General features: G+C 41.1%; 1 protein-coding gene across 2 annotated transcripts in view; it reads right to left on the reverse strand.

The window, feature by feature from the left end:
- The window catches only part of ano8b (anoctamin 8b), a 34,146-nt gene that overhangs the window by 5,059 nt on the left and 14,221 nt on the right, over positions 1-14,866 (reverse strand). Inside the window, exons 2-18 of one of the 2 annotated variants that reach the window (XM_058637843.1) lie at positions 12,985-13,095; positions 11,913-12,045; positions 8,193-8,331; positions 8,016-8,112; positions 7,745-7,861; positions 7,045-7,172; positions 6,736-6,897; positions 6,482-6,634; positions 5,709-5,835; positions 5,452-5,507; positions 5,261-5,335; positions 4,947-5,081; positions 2,652-2,899; positions 2,021-2,180; positions 1,478-1,885; positions 530-721; positions 140-271 (exon numbers count right to left, since the gene is read on the reverse strand). In XM_058637843.1, coding sequence (XP_058493826.1) covers positions 140-271; positions 530-721; positions 1,478-1,885; positions 2,021-2,180; positions 2,652-2,899; positions 4,947-5,081; positions 5,261-5,335; positions 5,452-5,507; positions 5,709-5,835; positions 6,482-6,634; positions 6,736-6,897; positions 7,045-7,172; positions 7,745-7,861; positions 8,016-8,112; positions 8,193-8,331; positions 11,913-12,045; positions 12,985-13,095 — 2,573 coding nt within the window. The remainder of the gene's footprint in view (positions 1-139; positions 272-529; positions 722-1,477; positions 1,886-2,020; positions 2,181-2,651; positions 2,900-4,946; positions 5,082-5,260; positions 5,336-5,451; positions 5,508-5,708; positions 5,836-6,481; positions 6,635-6,735; positions 6,898-7,044; positions 7,173-7,744; positions 7,862-8,015; positions 8,113-8,192; positions 8,332-11,912; positions 12,046-12,984; positions 13,096-14,866) is intronic. The other variant, XM_058637844.1, reaches the window with a different exon arrangement.

Consider the following 14,866-nt stretch of genomic DNA (forward strand, 5'->3'; position numbering starts at 1 on the left):
TTTGTTTTTATTATTATTATTTGTTTATTGAGCAAGAAAACCAAGAAATATTTATATTTAAGAACCAACTATTCTAGAAATAGGGATTAAGTAATTGATTAATCGTTTCAGCGTGACTGCCAGCACAGAACTGTGGTACCTCGAGGATGACGATAGAGATGATGGCCATCTCTGGGCTGAGCCAAGGGAAGAGACGCTGTAGTTGACCACACTGACCAATCAGGTAACAGTTTACAATGATGGCGATCAGGCCCATGGCTTCCATTGCAGTCTGCACAAGAAGATAGAGCAGGTTTCAGACACACAGATGGATTGTTCAGATGAAGCTTAGTTTAATTCTTATCCCTGTTTTAAGAAAGTAATTCCATTGCTATAGCCTTTAGATAAGATGTACTGTATATGATCATTAAACCTTTTACTTTCATATTCACTACTCAGACAGTATCAATGGAGTTTTCACTATGTGCTTGGGTGACGATGAACTATGAATAAATATCTTTATGTACAGGAGTCCTCATCTGCCACTAACCTGCCACTGGCCGATGCTCTCCACTCGGACTCCAAAGGGCCTCTGCAGACCAGTGCAGAGCTTAAAGGCATCGCTGCGGATCTCAATGATGTTGTTGATGAGAGCACACATGGCAGCGAGAGGGAAGGCTGAGGAGAAGAGGACCACGTACCCAAACTGGACAAACATCTCTTGGTAGTCCTGGAAGGTGTCCTGAGAGGGACAGACCGGATCATTAGCCCACACAAGTAGGTGAGAACATATTCCTGCTTCTCTAGACCAAATCAATGTACAATGGTAAAAAAACACAAAAAAAACCAGAAAGCAAATGTGTTAGTTTTGTCATTCTGATCACACTCTGACCCTGAGGCATGAGGAGATCGACCCAGCTGATAACATGCAGTATGAGATTCAGTTGTTTACAACTAATATACACAACTTTTATTGTTCTTTCCTAAACAATTTAACTAGTGTGGGTTCTTTGACTCCGTCTTCTCCCGTTTCTATTTAGTTAGGGAGGTCATTTGTTGTTTTTGATTCTGAGTTGTGTTTATTTTCTAGTTAGATTCTTCATTGTTATTCTGGTCTTTGCCCATTCTGACACCATTTGGTCCTCCGTTTTGTTAATCACTGAAAATCAAAAGGCACTTTATCGCATCAGTGGTTTTTTTTTTAGTCTTGAGGAAGCAGAGTATTTTTTATGGTATGCCTTAGCCTCCTGTAGACAGTAATTGTGAGAAATTTGGAAAACACAGTTTTCCTTGTGCCAACTAGGTCAATCAGCTTTAAAAAGAAAACCCTCCCAAAACCTGATGTTGACCTGAATCTGACCATAATAAAACACAGAAGCTCTCTTTAAATCCATGTATCTGTTGACGTCACAGACATACAGACGAGTTCATGCACAAGCGTTTCCAGTTGTGCAAGGTTGCAGCTTGTGAGGAGTTTATAATTTAAATATACACTCACGGTATATCTCTGCATGCAGCTCTCCATCTCAGCCTGAGTGAGCGTAGTGCTCTCTCTCTCCTCCGGTGGGTCTATCCACGATTCCCTTTTCGTCTTCGTCTCGGGCCTCTCGACGCTCCTGCCTCTCCGTCTGTGTCGCAGTGACGCGCTGCTTTCAGACAGAGACGGCAGCGGAGCAGCAGCACCGGCAGCTGCTGCCGCCGCCGCAGCAGCAGCAGCCACGGCTGCCTCAGTCACGACCGCGCCTCCCACACCTGACTCCTTCACATCATGGATGCCGTTGTCGTCGTCGTCGTCGCACATTTCAAACACAGAAGCAGGGTCCATCCCTTTCTCCACCATAGTGGGGCTCCCCTCCTCCAGGAAACTGTCCATGAGGGGTCCACCGCAGACTGGCCTTCTGTCCACCTGTAAAATTATAATTAAACAAACAAACAAACAGTATTACGAACACTCTTACTCTACAATTGCTGCTGCTATGTTTATAAAACACCTCTCTTTGTGAGGTGAAAGCGGTTCACCCATCACTTTCTCACACTGTACCTTCTCTATGAAACTGACTTTCCTCAGCTTCAAACCACAGTCGATCAGACCGTCTTCCTCCGTCTCTCCTTCACTGAACCTCCCACTGTCAGCCTCGTCCCTCTCGCCTCCATCTTCTTCGTCAGGAACTCCACATCCTCCGTTTAAACATTTCTTTTCTCTGCGAGTGGAAGAGACACACAACAAAAAACACATTTGTTATATGTTCTCAGCGAGTGTCTATTTACTCAGTGTCAACCCAGTAAATCATATGCTGGAGTGTTTATGAAAATACAATACAAATAAGCAAATAAGCAAAAAAAACCAATTTCTGACCCCAAATTCTTGTTATTTTCTGAATTCTTTGCTCCAGAAATTTATGCTGAAACGATATCTAATGCCATATTCGTTATCTTACGACCCAAGAAAAAGCTTTTTTTTTGTTGCAAAAACCACCAAACAAAATTGGCAGACATACCCTTTAAATTTAAAACTCCTGACCGGAACATGCGTCTATTTCTACAAGAACGATGAACTGACTATACTGCTATAAATAATGTTGCTGCTTTTAGTCAAGATTTTCTCTCATAACAACCTAACGTCTACTTGACTTGTAATTAATTGGTTTGGGTGTTTATTTATTGAATTTCACCTTCTTTCGGCCTGTGTCACCCCAGGCCGGGTGCCTCTCAGTCCAAGTCCTGGCATGGCCTGGTCAGTGGGGGAGATCTGGGCTTTTCCAGCTGCCAGCCGGCCATATTTTAGCAGCACTGAGAGCAGCAGGTCCCACACAGCTCGCAGTGTAAGCTCGCCCAGCTTGTGACGCTCATACAGATAAGGCTGCAGCACCTCCTTCACGTTTTGAAGGAACTGGCGTATGATGAGCAGAGTGGCCAGCATCTGACAAGTACACAGAGAGAGAGAGAAGAAAATGCTAACTGCTTGGGAAACGAGAGGCTTGAGAAGAGTGAATAGAGAGAAAGAGATCCAGTGAGAGAGGAGAGAGATCACACCCTCTTTAATGCAACTAATGAACCAATACACACGTATATATGCAGACTTTATCCACAAGCAAATCACATAAGACAGAAGACTGCTGTTGAATAGTTCTCAGGCATTATAAAAAAAAAAAAAAAAAACTCATGATTTCACTGGGATGTGTAAGGAAGTGCAATATATTTGAAAGAACCAACAGGGAGCAGTGCAGCAGCAGTTTTATGCTCCATCTAATTCACTGTGGGACTGTCCTTTAACGCCACTGCAACCAGATTTCTATGGCATACAACGAGAAGCCAACACTGAGGCAATAATATACTCATGCAAATGCAAGTCATACACTTTAGGAAGTGCTGAGATGTTTAACATAAAGTGCAATTCTGGTTTATTATAACTTGGGGCTACTTTCATAGTTTGAAGCTACGTGACTGTTGTGATGAAAAGTAACCAGCGGGATAAGCCGAGAACACAGCATCACAACCAAGGAGAGATGGGAGCAGCCACACCTCAAGCCTCTCAGCAAAAATCTTACTTACTGTGGCAAAATATTAATGCTACAACTAATAATAGCACATAAAAATATGTCTTTGTTAAGCCTTGACCAACAACACTTACATATACTATGCTTTTTAGTGTCCTTTCTACCTTTTATCTTGAGGTAAACAACAATAGCACACACTTAAAGTGATTACATATTTAGCAATGACTCTGACTGAACCACTGTGTGATTATCTTATTATTCTGGTCCAACAAAGCTTTGTTATTGTGTTTCTTAGCAGTTACTGTGATACCAGCATTCATATACAGTACTGAAAATACACCTCATGTCATTATATACCAGAATTATCCTTTAATACTCAAAGTCAAGCAGTGAGGATGCTCAGCCACAGATGCTAACTGTCTCTGAATCTAAGATAGATGATCTCCAAGTCAAACAATGCCATTACACACGATGCAAACACAAAAGCGCAATGATTCGCACTCAAGGACATGGACAGAATGTTATTTTCACTCAAAGTTGGGACAGAAATGGAGACGTTGTACTTTCACTCTCTAAATCCCATTGGTTATTATCACACATGTTTGTTGTGTTTTGAAACCTTTTTGGTTTTCCATTCATTTCACTGTGGTACAAGGAGTGACTGAATCCGATGAATGGGGAAAAAAACAATGTGTTTTTGACAAGCCCAGTGAAGTGGCACTCTGGCTGAGAGAGGAACAGTGACTGTGGGAGACTGAGGGAGATAAGTAGTGTATGTGTGAAAGTATAAGTGGTGAGAGAACGGAGCTGTGAACTGTGTGAAATCAAAATTTAACAGATTATGTTCAGGTGAGGCGGCGTTAACCCTTAGAACACAGAGAGCCTTGAGGCTACTTTTTTTTACCATTACTATGTTAAATATAGAGGCTATAAGAATGTGCTATATAGAGTGTTATATATCCTTTTTCTCTACAACCATTAGGCAATCTGATTTTGCCATCTATATAACCTTTGACTCGACAACACATTGAGAAGGTCTGCAGATATGATCTATAAACACACATCCCAGCAGAGTTGTAATGTAAGAAAGTACAACTACTTTGTTACTGTACTTAAGTACAAAATTCACATATCTGTACTTTACTTTATTTATATTTCTAGCAACTTTTACTCCACTACATTTCCTCTATCTTTTTTTTGCTAAAATTAGAAGAAGAGTTGATACTGTTTGTATTTATATAGAGCTTTTCAAGTCTTGCACAAGGACACATACTGTATAGACTAGTACAACCAGATATGGCAATCATAGTGTCGTAGTGTTTAAATGTACATTGTAGAAACCATTTCAACTCCAATTTGGGTTTGCAAGGCTTCGCCAGAAAGAGACAGAGACAATCAAAACACAAATCACAATACTTTGTGCAAAGCAAGCTGCTAGTTCACCACCCAGAGGATGAACGAGGCTCATACTTTGGACCTGAGAAATTTCCTGGAGAACCAGGGAACAGAGACCATATGCATGTGGATCTTGAGGATGAGGGACGGCAGGACATTAACCCGGACCTGCCGCTGCAGACTCCTTAACAGAGACAACACCACCAGCATCTTCCACAGATGGACAAATGGATGAATGTGTGGAAGGATAGTTACAGAAAGCAGTGCAGATAAGCACAGAAATGAAAAAGTTTAAGGATGGGAGATTGTTGAAACTTAGGCTGGAAACATTGAGAGTAATGGAGCAAATGTGTGACACGGACACAGAAGACTGAGAGGAGCTTTCTTACCTCTTTCAGGCGCTCCATGTCTTTGAGGTAGAATCCAATGTAAAAAAGGCTGAGATAAGAATTTACAAACTGAAACTGCAAGAGACAGAAATAACACTTGTTATTAAGGGGGGGAGAAATGTATTAAACCAAAAGCCTTAACAGTAATGTGATTGTATATTTTGGATATGATGCAATACAAGGCCACTCACAAAAACCATTTTGATAATGAGATTTTTCTCATAGGCACTCTGGAGTCTATAGTTTTCTGTGGAAACACAATATAAATACTCTCTTGTTACGTCTCCTGCACGACTCACACAGACAGTGTAATACACTGTAAAATGATCAGAAATGACAACAGATTCAAAACCATCCAAAAAATCTGTTGTATAATCTGTTAGAATAAATGAATGTTTACAGAGATTCTGTGTACACTCTCATGTACATTTGGAAGCTTGACACTTACCCATGTCATTGAGCCAGCAGGCAATTTTCCTGTACACCTCATCACATGCGCTCACAGTGATAGCTAGCATAATTTTGGGGATGAAACGAGCCAGGCGAGGCATTTCCTTGATCCCCATCACAAATTCCTGCAGAGACACAATCGCAGCTTTTCATGTAAGCATGTGTTTTCGTCTCTTTGACCAACATTTTTCCTTTATTCACATACGGTTCCACTCATCGCTGTGTTATTATACACCTCTGAAAGAAATTATACCTTCACTGCATCACTGCAACCATCCTATATATACATCTTTAACCCTTTAACACCGATTTGCATTACCGTAACTACACGACTGAAAGGTTTCTGAAAGCTTAGGAGTTGCAGCTATTACGGTAATTTTACTTGTGCTGTTGCAGGAAGACGGCGAGTCAGCGACTTTGTCACCAAAAAAAGGAGAGAGTTGAAATGTTAAATTTTTTGGATTGTTTCTGCACATTGAGACAAGACTCAATGTTATTTTAAATATGTTTTATAACTGTTCAAATTTCATATTGAACATGCAAAATCTGATGTTTTTGTGCAACTAGAGTGTTTTAGTAAACCTTTTATTTTTCATAATTTTAAGTTGTTGATACACTATTTTAACATGCAAATAACTGCCAGGTACTGAAAGTTATGCTGGAAAAATAAGCAACATTTTGAGGGTTAACGGCACTAAATGCTGTAGGCAAAATAGATTTTTCACACCCACTAATCTACGACTGCCACATCCACAGAAGCAGCTGACTGACCTGCAGCTCGATGCAGATGAGCATGACCAGGAAGACAAAACAGAGACAGAGGAGACAGATGGGCAGGCTGACCAGCCACCTGAACACGCGCCTCCGCCACGGAGGATAGTAGAACTCCTCGCATCCTGTTATGGGACTGCAGCGCTTGACTCCCTGCACAGAGAGAGAGAGAGAGAGAGAGAGAGACTATGAAAGAACCTGATGAATGAGATGAGAGGTGAGGTGAGGTCAGGAGGACGGAAGTCTGTTCTCACCCGGAACTGAGGCCTTGGTTCCTCCAGGGATTCAGATGGCGTGTCCAGTGTTCCCCACTTGTACGCCAGCTCAGCCCCCCTCCTCTTCCACCGCTCCAGAAACAGAGTGGCCCACACCACATTGAACAGTGCAAACACTACACAGCAGATGTCACGGCTAGTCTGAAACCCCCCCAGACACACACACAGACACACACACACACAGATGATTAGGACTACAATGAGATGGTAGAATTAATTTAGTTATTTATTTATTGTGTGATTACGATGATTAAAATGGTTTTAGGCCGTGACAGAATTTCTCCGCACCTGATCTGACTCAGTGAGCATCCACAGCACAAAGCCGATGACAGCAGGATACAACATAGAAGTGGTGTAAAAACCCAACCATGCAAAATACATGGCAATCTTCACTCCAAAGTAGTCACATATATCATCTACAGACACAAAAACAGGAACATTAGAACAAGTTAACATCATTTCAAGAAGACGTTATGGCAAAAAGGTAATTATATATATTTGTGTGATTTTAGCCTGATTTTAGCCACTAAACAAAAATCTCACAGTACAAAATCGATGCCGGCTTAAGTCTACAATAATAAGTTGAAAGAATATTTTCTGACTGGAGACTAAAACTTGTAAACCACTCATTCTCCTACACCAAAGTCTGCACAGAAAATCTGTGTTTTTAGCTCACAAGTTATTTTTGTTTTACATTTACACAGTTCTAAAGTTCATCTAAACAAAGGATTTCAAACATTTAAGTCACAAAATGTAAACTTAGTGATAAAGACCGTAGTGGAACAAGAATTCCTGTGTCCCAATGGACTTTGTCAATTAAGACGTTTGTGTTGCTTTGTACACAAACGTCTTAATTGACTAAAACCTTATTTTAACCATGCTTCCCTGCTGATAGCCATGTTTTCAGTAAGAGTGAGCACCTGAACTATACCTCTACTATTAGTGTGTGTGTGTGTGTGTGTCTGCTCTCATGTTTTGCTTTACTGACCTAAGGGTTGTTTTTCACAAACAGCCTGCACCCAGGACTTCATCAGCTGACTGAGGATCCTCTGCTCATGGAGAGGAAACACCTGCTGGATCACACCTCGTGCACGTAGCTCTGGGACTGCACAGAAGAACAGAACGAGATGGAGTTAGAGTTTGAAGAGAAACATCCGAGTCTTCTCATGGCTTTCAACCCGAAGCCAAGAGAGCAAAAGCTAAAACACAAACCTCACCAAGTCACTACTAACACTGTTCGGATAAAAGAAGCAGCTCACTGATTGGCTGGCCCTCCAGGAAGTTAATATTATGAAGCACATCCCCATGTTTGGCACGTAGATTTTCCATCCAGTATTTAATGATGATCTGCCTCTCCTGCAAGACAACCAGAGGAAGAGTGAGTCACCTACGGCCTTGAGATCAGGTTTAAATGATGAACTGTTTCTGACTCTGACCTGTGACGTGAAAAAGCACAACTCGCTCTCGATGTTCTCGTAGATGTAATCTTCCTCACAGGAGAAGCTTCGCGTTCCTCCTCCAAACTCGGGCTTCACAGCTTTCCTCAGTCCTATCTCCTCAGCACCTCGTAACAAACTGCAGGACGGAGGGGAAACAGCATCTCAATCATTCAGGCTGTGATGTTCAGGTGTGTTTCATTTGAACTTGTCTTTACAACGATTGTGTTCAGTAACCTACGGATAAACTGCATTAAACTGCTGTGTTGAGCTGACAGTCATAAGTGTAGACGGCTGTACTGATAGTGGTGGTTTAGTCAGTTGTATTTGACAATGTGAGTGTGTTGTTTTTCCACAGTCGAGGCTTTTTCAGGTCATCACTCACAGAGGCAATGCATGCTGGTTTATTAAGGCTGTAGAAACGTTTGTATTTATAATGTATTTATTTTACATTATTACTCAGCAAAAATGCCAAACATTCTCTCGTTTCAAGTTTTCAAAACGAAGGTTTTGCTCCTTGTCTCTTTGGTCTGCAGTTTGCTTAGACAAACACAAGCAGTTGACAAAGTCACACTATACTCCTGCAAATGATGCTCGCCTTTATTAATACTGTGAGACATTTTATAGAATAAACTGTCAGTGGGTTTGCCAAAAAAAAAAAGCTGACAGTTATTATTTCCACAAATAGGAAACAAGCCAGCAGATATTTAATCATGTATAGTGTTAAAGATCTTTACCTCATGACTCTCTTTACATGTCATTTCCCAACAACCCTTCCTCTATGTCTCATCTCTCGATCTCCCTCCCTCCGCCTCCTCATTGTGTTCCGTACTCATTTCCTCTCCATCCTTTTATGTCCTTGGGTTCTCTCATTGCATCTCATCATCCTTTTCTCCTCTCCTTCTGTCCTTGCCGTGGCTTTGTAATAATGCAGGTCCACACCCTCTGTTCCCTATAGGCCGACAGCTCACCTCCCCTCCCCTCCCCTCCCCTCCCCTCCCCTCCCCTCCCCTCCCCTCCCCTCCCCTCCCCTCCCTCTCTATGCCTCGGTCTCACATGTCATGTATATATAGTTTAGGTGTGCCTTGGTGGGCCTGCAACACCCATCCATCATGCGGCTCCAGGCACTTGCAGGAGCAGGACAGAGAAGTACATTCAGCACAATGCTGATCAGTGTCACAGCACAAAATGTGAGGTGCACGATTCTGTATCACCAACAAATGCTGCTCAGTGCACAGCGCTGTTACTATAAAGCTGCTGGTCTGGAGAAAAAAAAACACCTTTATCTGTTCAAACCAACTGTTTCTGTAATCTTAGCCATTACCTGCAGAGGGTTTTCACAGGAAATGAGACTCTCCTATTTTCAATAATTAATAATAATAAAAAACTCTACCTTTAACACGCTCTCTCACCAAAAACAGGGCATTTATTTTGGAGAAGCAATCAAATACAATGTGTGCACAACAGTAACATGGAAGAGAGCAGCTGATGCAGATCCTGTCGCATTTTACAAGTTACCAAACTCTCTTAAAACAGTAGTGGAGAGAACAATAGCTACTTTTCCACCACAAGACATTTTCCGATTTACCTTTTTTGAAAAAAAAACATTCTCTTGACCCCAAACTTTCACCAAAAGAAGTGCATGCTCGCAATTAGGGACTTTTCAGATAGGCAGGAACTCTAGAGGGGCGGGGCTGTGTGCTAAAGAGCACTGATTGGTGGAACACATTTTGCAGCTGTCTTTTAAAAGAAGACGAAGAAAGAAGAACTTATTCATTTAAAAAATATGAAGCAAAAGAAACGGATGAATGACAAGTGGATGGATGACAAAATCCAGGTTCTTTTGAGCGTATTTGCTGAGGAGGAGGTCCAGCGGGACTTTGAGTTGCCGAACTTTGACTTGTGGTGGAAACGCAAACCACACAGATTACCGGGAAACCATTTCCCCAGGTAAATAAGTTCCTGGTAATAAAGATTCCTGGGGAATTTCAGTGGAAAAGGGGCTAATACTGTTGGAGATAATATTGAGAACTCCGAGAACACAATCCCACATCACCACCAAAATCTAATAATGTCTTCTTTGGGCCATGACCTACACTTCTCAATCTCAAGGCTTCACAACAGGAGATTGTTTTGCCACCAGAGGTCTATGTCCATTTTTATGTGCACAGGGTACGGTTAGAAAGCTCTCTCCACAGCATCATGAACAGCCCAAAAGATGCATATTCTATATTTCGAGAGGAGAGGTGTTCAGAGACTTATAGATTCAGTGCCCAAGCACATTTGCAGTGCAGTTCTGGCAGCACACAGTGGCTCCACGTCTGAGCGCTCTCTTTAAGTTGTCACCCTCTCTATCTAATAGAGGGAAGGGATATTCTCACTGCTTTGGGGTTTATCATATAATCCAAGGTGAGAGGATGGACTTCTTTCTGGGTTATCTGTCTTATCAGACAAAATGTAGGTCAACCTATTTAACACTTTGTGTGTGTAAGAGTGTGTGTGTGTTCAGTAAGGGGAGACAAAGGGAGAGAGAGCAGAGTGTGCCTCATGTCACAGAGGAATCACTTTTTTTTTTTAAGCCTTCATCTAAAAACCCACTGGCACACTCTCTACCTCCTCTGTGATGTTTTGTACCTTTCCTCATTCCTTCGTGTTCTCTTAACTCCTCCTCCTTTCACTAATTATCTCTCCTTCTCCCTCTGTCTCTCCCACCATCTTTTGTCCTTCTGGCCATCTGTCCATTTCTATTGTATTAAAAAATAGTCTGTTGTCTTTCCTAGTTAGATGCACAGTCAGCAGGAGGAAGTGAGACTTAACTTTTGGCAAATGGTGGAATGTAATAAATAATAATACCAGTAAAAATAATATGGAGTATTGTATTTATACTGTATTTTTATTCCAATTTCTATTTATGCCACCTGAGATTTAAATGACCCTAGGCCCATCCCCAATTTTCCCTTGGATTTTTCTCAAAAATATGAAACAGTGTCTGTCTGGACAGTGTAATCAGTGTAATCGTACGTGCATGTTTACCTAACTCACCAGACTCTACCTCTCTGTCGGACCTCAAATAACCTGCAGCACAGCAGAAGCAGAGGAGTGGTGCTGATACTCCAGGTATCGTGGCAGCTTCACTGATGACTCACTGAGCTAAACTGCTGTGCCTCAGCTATATATAAAACCATGATAAATTAATGTTCCATTTTACACTAGCACAGAACAACAGGGATATTTTTGTCTTTAACATCTTAACTCCATTGGTAGCATCTAAAAAAAAAAAAGAAAAGCTAGACCTCAGACGACTAGAGGAACTTACATACTATATGATTCAGTTCCCTCTGGAGGAAACTTATGGCTGTAGCTTCTAATAGTACTATATATATATATATATACAGTATGTAACAGGCCACGGGAGAAAAGCAGAAATTGTGCAGTAGGGTGTTTTCAGCAGGCTTAAATATGATTCAGAACCATCACAATTAAATATTTGAATGCATCAAGGGATCTAACCCATCAATGTCGACATATGTCAAACATTTTATGTTTTACATTTTTCTCCCCTAAACTGTTCATTTATTGAACAAAAAATGCATCATTTAAATCTCTCAAATGTACACGTTCAGAATTAAGGATTTGCTTTGCTTGTTTCTCTTTAGACAGGTTGGACAAAACAAGTCATCTGAGTCTGTGTCTCCTTGTGAACTGTGAGTATTTCCTTACTTTTCAAATGTAGCAGTGATGAAGAACGCGTAGACTCGCGTGTGCTTGTGATGTCGAATTTGGATGATGAGCTCTGGGATTCCCAGCCGGATATGATTCAGTAGCCATAGCAACGTGTGGTCATCTGTAGTGTCTATGACAGGAAATGAAAAACAAATACATTTTTCAAACATAGCCCTGCGTCGTTGTACAAAGAAGATTCTGAATCCTCCCACAGTCTTGGACTATTTATGCCTGAGCAGCAGCTGGAGGTCAAGTGTCAAACCAATACTTGAGAGGAATTTGTTTTTCTTCTTCTGGTTCAGAAATACAAACAAACCTGCTTCCCTAATCTTTATGCAATGGCAAAGACAGTTTAAACTTATGATTCTAAACAACAGTTACTGCAAAACCAGTATGTTTGCCTATATTTTAACATGTCTTTACTACAGACCTTTACTTTTCTTTTCCTTTGGTCGAGATGTTTTTGAGAGGAGTAGTGAGGCCTTTTTAGGTTTGTAAAGTTCAGCATTTCTGGTCTGTGTTTACTCTGCTGACATTGCATGTCTTCAAGTGCTACAAGCTTGTGTCATTGGGTGGGACCAAAACAACAGACATAAACACAGTTTGTGGCCCATAAATTAAAAATGAGTTTGTGAGTGGCTGCACCATTGTTATCAGTGAAGCCAGTATTTAAGTTTATTAAGTTGAATATGTTTTCTTAATATTCAATGACACATCATGGCCACATAATGTCTGAAGGTAATACATACATAATACATAATAATACGTTCTTACATATACCACCTTTGAAGGTTTTGCCACTGATCGTTTCAGTGGTAAGATTCTCAAAATTTCAAAGAAAAGAAACAAAAGGGGAACAATTAGCAAGCCAATATGTGTATATATATATGTATATATATATATATATATATATATATATATATATATATATGGCATGTATATATAATAAAAGTAATAATTTCATGCAATCCTGAGTATATATTTCATGGTACTCACTGTGTGTGTGTGCGTGTGTATGTGTGTGTGTGTGTGTGTGTGTGTGTGTGTGTGTGTGTGTGTGTGTGTTGACCTGCAAATGTCATGAGGACGTCACAGTTCTCTGTGGGCACCGTTTTCATCCAAGACTTGTGAGACATGATGTGTCTCCCAGCCTGCAGCAGCCGCTTTCCAAACAACTTATCTGAGAGAGAGAGGGAGAGAGAGAGAGAGAGAGGAGAAAAAGTTTAGAGTTAGAAAAAATGTTTGTATTTCATTCATAGTGTGGACCCTCATAGACATAATGTATTCCCTAGCCCCTTACCCTAATCTTGACCATCACATCTAACCTAAACCCAATTCTAATCCCCACATTAAAACCAGGTCTTAACCCCCAAAACGCCCTTTAAAGATGTGAGGACCAGCCAAAACTTTCTTACTTTGCCAAAATGTCCTCACTCTTTATGGTTTATACAATGTTTGGTCCTCACAAAGCCACAAATACAAGAACACACACACACACACACACACACACACTACCTAAATCCTGTTTCTCAGTGCGACACATTTAAATGTCATGCCCCTTCACCTCACAACACGAGACTAACAGAAGTAATCCATCTTGTTCTGCCAGCACCAGAAGCCAAACGTTGTCCTCAGTCTCTGAATCGTCTCCCAAGCACACAGACACACACACACGCACACACACACACACTGCAGCATGCATGAGCACACACATACACACACACACACACCAACCCATACAAACAGCTCCACTGCAGACCCACAGTAATGTTACAGTGTAAATCCGTCCTCTGAGATTGTTACGGTTACGTCAAGGACAACTTATATATTTTTAACACAACAACAGATTTTGTCTCCAGGCTCAAATGAACTTTATCTTCAGTCTGACACCTGATTCATCCTTCACTGACCCTCTTGAGTCTCATATCTGAAAGTGCTTTTCAGAAAGACAGCGATGCTGATACATAGAACGTGATCCTATGACCAGTGTTTTTAGATGTCTTCCAGGACACAAGTTTGTTGGGTTCTGAATAATAGCAACAGCAGCAGCCTGGAGAGAATATACATCTCGCAAATAGGGAATTTCACGATTATGAACACAACTATTTAATGGTAATGCCTCAGCTACACCGAGTGTTTCTGGTCACACTCTCAAAAATGGAGATTATAGTGCAACAGTGAACAACAGTGGCACAGGGAAGAAAATGATACTTTAAAATGAAATTTTTCTGCAGGTGCAACTGGCACACTAATGGCACAACATTCTCTCAAACTTTTTATACCAAGTACCACCTGAGAAAATAATGAGCTCTCGAAGAAACACCATTATCAGCAACGTTGAAATATAGTGGCGCAAACAGGCCGAGCACAGTCAACTACGGACGACTAAGCAGAAATACCCAAAAAGACGTGTAATCCACTCCAGGTTAGTGTTGAGAAAACAACGCGTCATCAGACAAAAACTCTACCATGAAAATCTATAATCACTGCATCCCTAGTCACAATCACTGAGGCGTGGGTCATCTGAGCAGACAGAACTATTTATGTTTTATACATGGGATAAAGTGGTCATCTCTCCATAAGTCCAAGCAAAAGACATGAAACTAAAATGACAAAAGCCTAGAGTTACAAAAGTGAATGCACATGTATACTCATGAAGGTCAAGGCGTCGGCAGGCTGTAACCGAGATATCGCCACCGCCACTCGCCCGATGATATAAATAACACTATACGTCTGCATGTTCAGCGTTCAGCGTAACCAATAAACATGTGTCACATAAAGACATCAATGCGTCTCCTCTGATTTCTGGAAATGGCAGGACGGAGATTCCCAGAAATAAGCCAGTGTGTTCTATTTATAAACAACAAATGTGCAACATAAAGCTGCAGCACAACTAAAGTCCCAATGCCATAGTTTTTTTTTTTCTCACAAATGCAATTCATGTCTGTGCT

The sequence above is a fragment of the Solea solea genome, chromosome 9 (assembly GCF_958295425.1).
Source record: "Solea solea chromosome 9, fSolSol10.1, whole genome shotgun sequence".
Lineage (NCBI taxonomy): Eukaryota > Metazoa > Chordata > Actinopteri > Pleuronectiformes > Soleidae > Solea > Solea solea.